This window comes from Oncorhynchus mykiss, chromosome 19 (assembly GCF_013265735.2).
Source record: "Oncorhynchus mykiss isolate Arlee chromosome 19, USDA_OmykA_1.1, whole genome shotgun sequence".
Taxonomy (NCBI): domain Eukaryota; kingdom Metazoa; phylum Chordata; class Actinopteri; order Salmoniformes; family Salmonidae; genus Oncorhynchus; species Oncorhynchus mykiss.
In genome coordinates, this window is record NC_048583.1 from 17971364 (window position 1) to 17976721 (window position 5358).

At 43.7% G+C, this 5358-nt stretch overlaps 1 protein-coding gene across 1 annotated transcript; it reads right to left on the reverse strand.

Moving 5' to 3' along the window:
* Positions 1-367: 367 nt before the first annotated feature.
* Positions 368-5358, reverse strand: LOC110498559 (coiled-coil domain-containing protein 110). Its single transcript, XM_021575222.2, has 3 exons — positions 5235-5358; positions 997-2515; positions 368-734 (listed from the first exon to the last, which is right to left on the reverse strand). The coding sequence occupies exons 1-3, from the start codon at positions 5292-5294 to the stop codon at positions 643-645; spliced, it is 1671 nt and encodes a 556-aa protein (XP_021430897.2). The 5' UTR covers positions 5295-5358; the 3' UTR covers positions 368-642.

Sequence of the window (5358 nt, forward strand, 5' to 3'; positions counted from 1 at the left end):
TATGTAAAAGTTATCGCTTAAGGGGAATATCCTTCCATTAATGATATACATTTTAGAGTCTCGAAGGAATTCTAATAGGGTTTCCCCATGATGACTAACAAAGTCATCCAAAGCAACACGCAATGGAATATCATTAATATCATTTATATAGTCATCTAACCTCCCAATTCCACTGTTACGACTGTTAAGATCCCCACATATGTCAAATATTGTGTGCTTTAGCTTAAAAAAGAAAGAAATTGTGACTCTGGATAACGATGTTTGTTTCCAACATTAGGGCTGTTTTCCTAAAGAAGTTAAATCCGCTTTGTGTTTTGTTTTCCTGCCACATTACTAACGAGTATCGTAATACTTGTATCGTGCCGGCCCTAGCCACAAACTGCCTTGACATGTCATTTATCTAAAAACTATTATAAATGATAAATAACACTGACAAAATATTTTGAAAAGCATAATATAATCAGGGAATTAAAATCTGTACAGTGCATACGGTACATGACCTTGTGAAGGGCATATTGTTGGTAAAGTGATGCAACAAGCTCTACGGTAGGCTACAGTATGCTTCACCTCTCCTGACCCCTCGTGGTACGGGAGGTAGAGGTCAACATCCAGTCTGCCTGGCCCGCTATTCCAGCTTCAGCCTCATTCATTCTGATTGATGATGTTTTTGTACCTCTGGGCTCTCTGCTCCTCCTCCTCGAAACGCTTCCTTATATGAACAATTGCCTCTCTGCCTACACAGTCCAAAGAAGAAGAAAGAAGAAGTCTTTCAAGACATAGTTATGAGCTCCAGGACGATTAGTGGCAATGTCTCTACTTTTCACATTTTCATCTTCTGTCAGCTAAATACATTTAATAATCATATACAATAGACACAGTAGCTAGATGTTCAAACATTCTTTTGCATTCGGAATGACCTTGAATGAAAATTAATAACCTATTCAATACACCTAAATTAAATGACAAACTGTAAAAATGGACTCTTTTTAACCTTACCTACAGGGCCATCCAGCATTTCTCTGGTAATAGGGCTGCTGTTCAGAGGCTGCCTTGGACTCTCTTGCTGCCTGGCTCCACTATCACTACCATCAGTCACCACATGTGACCCTGCTAATATCCTGGTACTGGCGACGGGGCTCCTCTCTCTCAGCTGCAGCGAGATGCTACTGCTGAGCTCGATGTACTCCTGGTGGAGCTGCCGCACCTCCAGCTGAAGCAGGTCTTTCTCCTTCTGCACCGTGAGCAGGCAGCTTTCTAATATGGCCTGCTCTTCCCTCAGCTGCTTGGCTCCGCCCTCTGCCTCCTCGCCCCTCTTGACGCTCTGTTTGAGGTTCTCTCGTAGTGTCTTGTTCTCCTCTTTGAGATGGGCCATGGCGCCCGACGTGGCCTTGCACTCTTTCCCTACGCTGTCCAGGATGCGTTCGGCCGGGTGTTTGTTGGCCAACGAGGCCAGAGTGCTGCCGTCCCTAGTTGTGCTCCCCTCAAGGGAGCTTCTCCTCCTGGACCCCAGCCGATGGAGCTCGGGCCAGCTCATATCCAGCTCATTCGTGAGGTGGCTGACCTCCCTTGCCAGCGAGGCCATCCGGTCCTCCAGCTGCCCCTTCTCCTGGGTAAGCTGGGTGCAGAGATCGTTGGCCCTCTCTAGTTGAACCCGCACCTTGTTGTCACTACCCCCTTCTTTAGGCTCCTGAGCCAGGTGGTGATCCCTGGATCTCTCCCCTGCCTGGCTCCCGGCCTCAAGGGCGTCGACGAGTCTGTGGTTCTCTGCAGCCTGTTGCTTGTTGAGCTTATCCAGGGTTTTATTCGAGGCTTTGAGGTCCTCATACTTTGGGAGGATCCTCTTGAGCTCGCGGACGCAATCTTTGCAGTAGTCCTCTGTCTTCTGCAGCTTCCTCTGCAAGTCCCGTTTCTCTTTCTCCAAGTAAACACACCTGTCTTCCAAGGACAGGCTCTCCATTTTGAGCATCTCTCTAGTCCTAGTCTCCTCGATCTTGGATGGTGTATCTTGCCTCTGACTTTCTGGGTATGTTTTGGCCATGTTGAAAGTGACAGGGTGTGTAATGAGTTTGGAGGTGGGACTGTGAGTGTGACCACCAGGCATTTTCTGTGAATTGCTGCCACTTGTTGAGCCTGAGACATTGTGATTGGTTGAAAATGGGCGGTCTTCTGCCATGTTTTCTCTTATCTTCTTGTTGAGGCTGAGGTTGTCCTCCTCCAGTGATACCAGAGCGTTTTTCAGTCTGTCCACCGTATTCTCCAAATCGAATATCATCTCAGATTTGTAGTCTGCTCCGAGTGCTCGGTCTCCTGAGCCACTACGTCTCGGGGAGCAGTCAGAGTCAAAAGCCCTCGGTGAATGCCTGTAGGATGCTCCATGCATCTCTGATTTATTTGTTTCTTTCATCAATGAAACATTGTCCAACTTTTCTGAAGGTATCCCTGATTTGCTGTTACAGTTATGAAGAAGAGGCTGCGTTCTCTTCACGTGCTGTGAAACTGGTGTGGTCCACTCAACCTGAAACGAGTGCAAGGAATGAGTGAGAGCCGTGTTGCTTTCATTTAACCATGAACCATATAGTCAATAATACAAAATTCTTGTGGGTTTAACACAGAGTTGTATACACAGATGAAGTTGGAAGTTTTACATTTACCTTAGCCAAATACATTTAAACTCAGTTTCACAATTTCTGACATTTAATTCTAGTAAAAAATTCCCTGTCTTAGGTCAGTTAGGATCACCACTTTATTTTAAGAATGTCAAATGTCAGAATAATAGTTGAGAATGATTTATTTCAGCTTTATTTCTTTCATCACATTCCCAGTGGGTCAGAAGTTTACATACACTCAATTAGTATTTGGTAGCATTGCCTTTAAATTGTTTAACTTGGGTCAAACGTTTCGGGTAGCCTTCCACAAGCTTCCCACAATAATTTGGGTGCATTTTGGCCCTTTCCTCCTGACAGAGCTGGTGTAACGGAGTCAGGTTTGTAAGCCTCCTTGCTTTTCAGTTCTGCCCACAAATGTTCTATAGGATTGAGGTCAGGCTTTTGTGATGGCCACTCCAATACCTTGACTTTGTTGTCCTTAAGCCATTTTGCCACAACTTTGGAAGTATGCTTGGGGTCATTGTCCATTTGGAAGACTAATTTGCAACCAAGCTTTAACTTCCTGACTGATGTCTTGAGATGTTGCTTCAATATATCCACATAATTGTCCTGCCTCTTCATGATGCCATCTATTTTGTGAAGTGCTCCTGCAGCAAAGCACCCTCACAACATGATGCTGCCACCCCTGTGCTTCACGGTTGGGATGGTGTTCCCTCGGCTTGCAAGCCTGCCCCTTTTCCCTCCAAACATAACGATGGTCATTATGGCCAAACAATTCTATTTTTGTTTCATCAGACCAGAGGACATTTCTCCAAAAATTACAATCTTTGTCCCCATGTGCAGTTGCAAACCGTAGTCTGGCCTTTTTATGGCGGTTTTGGAGCAGTGGCTCCTTCCTTGCTGAGCGGCCTTTCAGGTTATGTCGATATAAGACTCGTTTTACAATGGATATAGATTATGTTGTACATGTTTCCTCCAGCATCTTCACAAGGTCCTTTGCTGTTGTTCTGGAATTGATTTGCACTTTTCGCACCAAAGTACGTTCATGTCTAGGAAACAGAACACGTCTCCTTCCTGAGCGGTATGACAGCTGCGTGGTCATGGTGTTTATACTTGCATACTATTGTTTGTACAGATGAGCGTGGTACCTTCAGACGTTTGGAAATTGCTCCCAAGGATGAACCAGACTTGTGGAGGGCTACAATTAATTTTTCTGAGGTCTTGGCTGATTTCTTTTGATTTTCCCATGATGTTAAGCAAAGAGGCACTGAGTTTGAAGGTAGTCCTTGAAATACATCCACAGGTACACCTTCAATTGACTCAAATGATGTCAATTAGCCTATCTGAAGCTTCTAAAGCCATGACATCAATTTCTGGAATTTTCCAAGCTGTTTGAAGGCATAGTAACTTAGTTCATGTAAACTTCTGACCCCCTGGAATTGTGATACAGTGAATTATAAGTGAAATAATCTGTCTGTAAACAATTGTTGGAAAATGTATTTGTGTGATGCACAAAGTAGATGTCCTAATCGACTTGCCAAAACTATAGTTTGTTAACAAGAAATTTGTGGAGTGGTTGAAAAACAAGTTAATGACTCCAACCTAACTGCATGTAAACTTCTGACTTCAACTGTAACGTAAACTCGTACATCACCTTGGTCCGTACAATTGCCCTTATTTTAGCGCCCCAAAAACGTAATACTTCCAGATCAACTGTAATGTCAGTACCATTGTAAAGCACAATTTCTCCCCTTTCCAACAGAATCAATTACATGACCTAAATGCTGCCCGTTTCTGCATGATTCAAGCAGGCAATGAGCCCCGTCGGGTATTTTTTTAAATGGCGGGTGGGGAAGCGAAACTAATGCGTGATAGTGAGAGATGTATGGGAAAATTGCTTTCTTTCACTCGATCTGTCTAACTTATCACCTTATCGCCTCTAAAATGTAAATAAAACACTATAAAGAGTTTATATAATGTGTCATTCATTATATACCTATTTGAAGGTTTGTGTCAAATTTGAATCGGGTTTTTAGGGCGGTGCTAAAGTGATCTTAGAAGTAAACCACGGCTTTGAGAATGATGATCGCATGCAATGATGACAAAAAAAATGACTAGGTATCCCCCTTAACCCCATCACTGTCCATTATTTGTTTTTAAAGGATGATAGAAGTGCTACACCTGGTGGAGAGAGATTGTAAGACAGAAATAGTTGCTTTATGCTTGCTGTACGTTACGACATGACAGGTCAAGATGTAACGGAGGGTCCGATTTTTCAGCTTTTCTCAAATACTATAGAGCCATTACCATGTCTATCAACGCTTGAATAGACACCCCCAATTTTGACTTCAACACAGTCGCTACAGTCCCATTAGTTTTCTTTGTAGCCTCGTTTGAATGTTGCGGGTGCGCACATTTGTACGGAATGGGGTTAGTTGACGTTACATATTCAGCAGCCATTCTTTATTAGCCTACTCTCCAACAAGTAGGCCTCGCATAAGGAACACTTAAGTCTTTCATCATGAAAGCCTAGTCTATATACTGTATAACAATCATCGAGCAATGTCATTACATAAAAATGCAGATAGATGAAATGCAGAACATGATATGTCGTCATTAACATTCAACCTCGTTGCCTTCTCTTGGAGACAGAGGGGCCTCAGGTGTGCAGGAGCTTCGTCTTCTCATGCTGATCTCTGGGGTGAAAGCCGGTTTGCAGCACGTTTGGACCCTGAACCGAAATGGCCCTGAT

What these genes read in the sequence shown, in the direction of transcription:
- LOC110498559 (XM_021575222.2), bottom strand. Translation starts at nt 5,294, where the DNA reads ATGAGAAGACGAAGCTCCTGCACACCTGAGGCCCCTCTGTCTCCAAGA. An exon ending in CTCCAAGAGAAGGCAACGAG is followed by an intron (nt 2,516 to 5,234) that starts GTTGAATGTTAA and finishes CACTCGTTTCAG; the next exon opens with GTTGAGTGGACCACACCAGT. An exon ending in AATGCTGGATGGCCCTGTAG is followed by an intron (nt 735 to 996) that starts GTAAGGTTAAAA and finishes TGGACTGTGTAG; the next exon opens with GCAGAGAGGCAATTGTTCAT.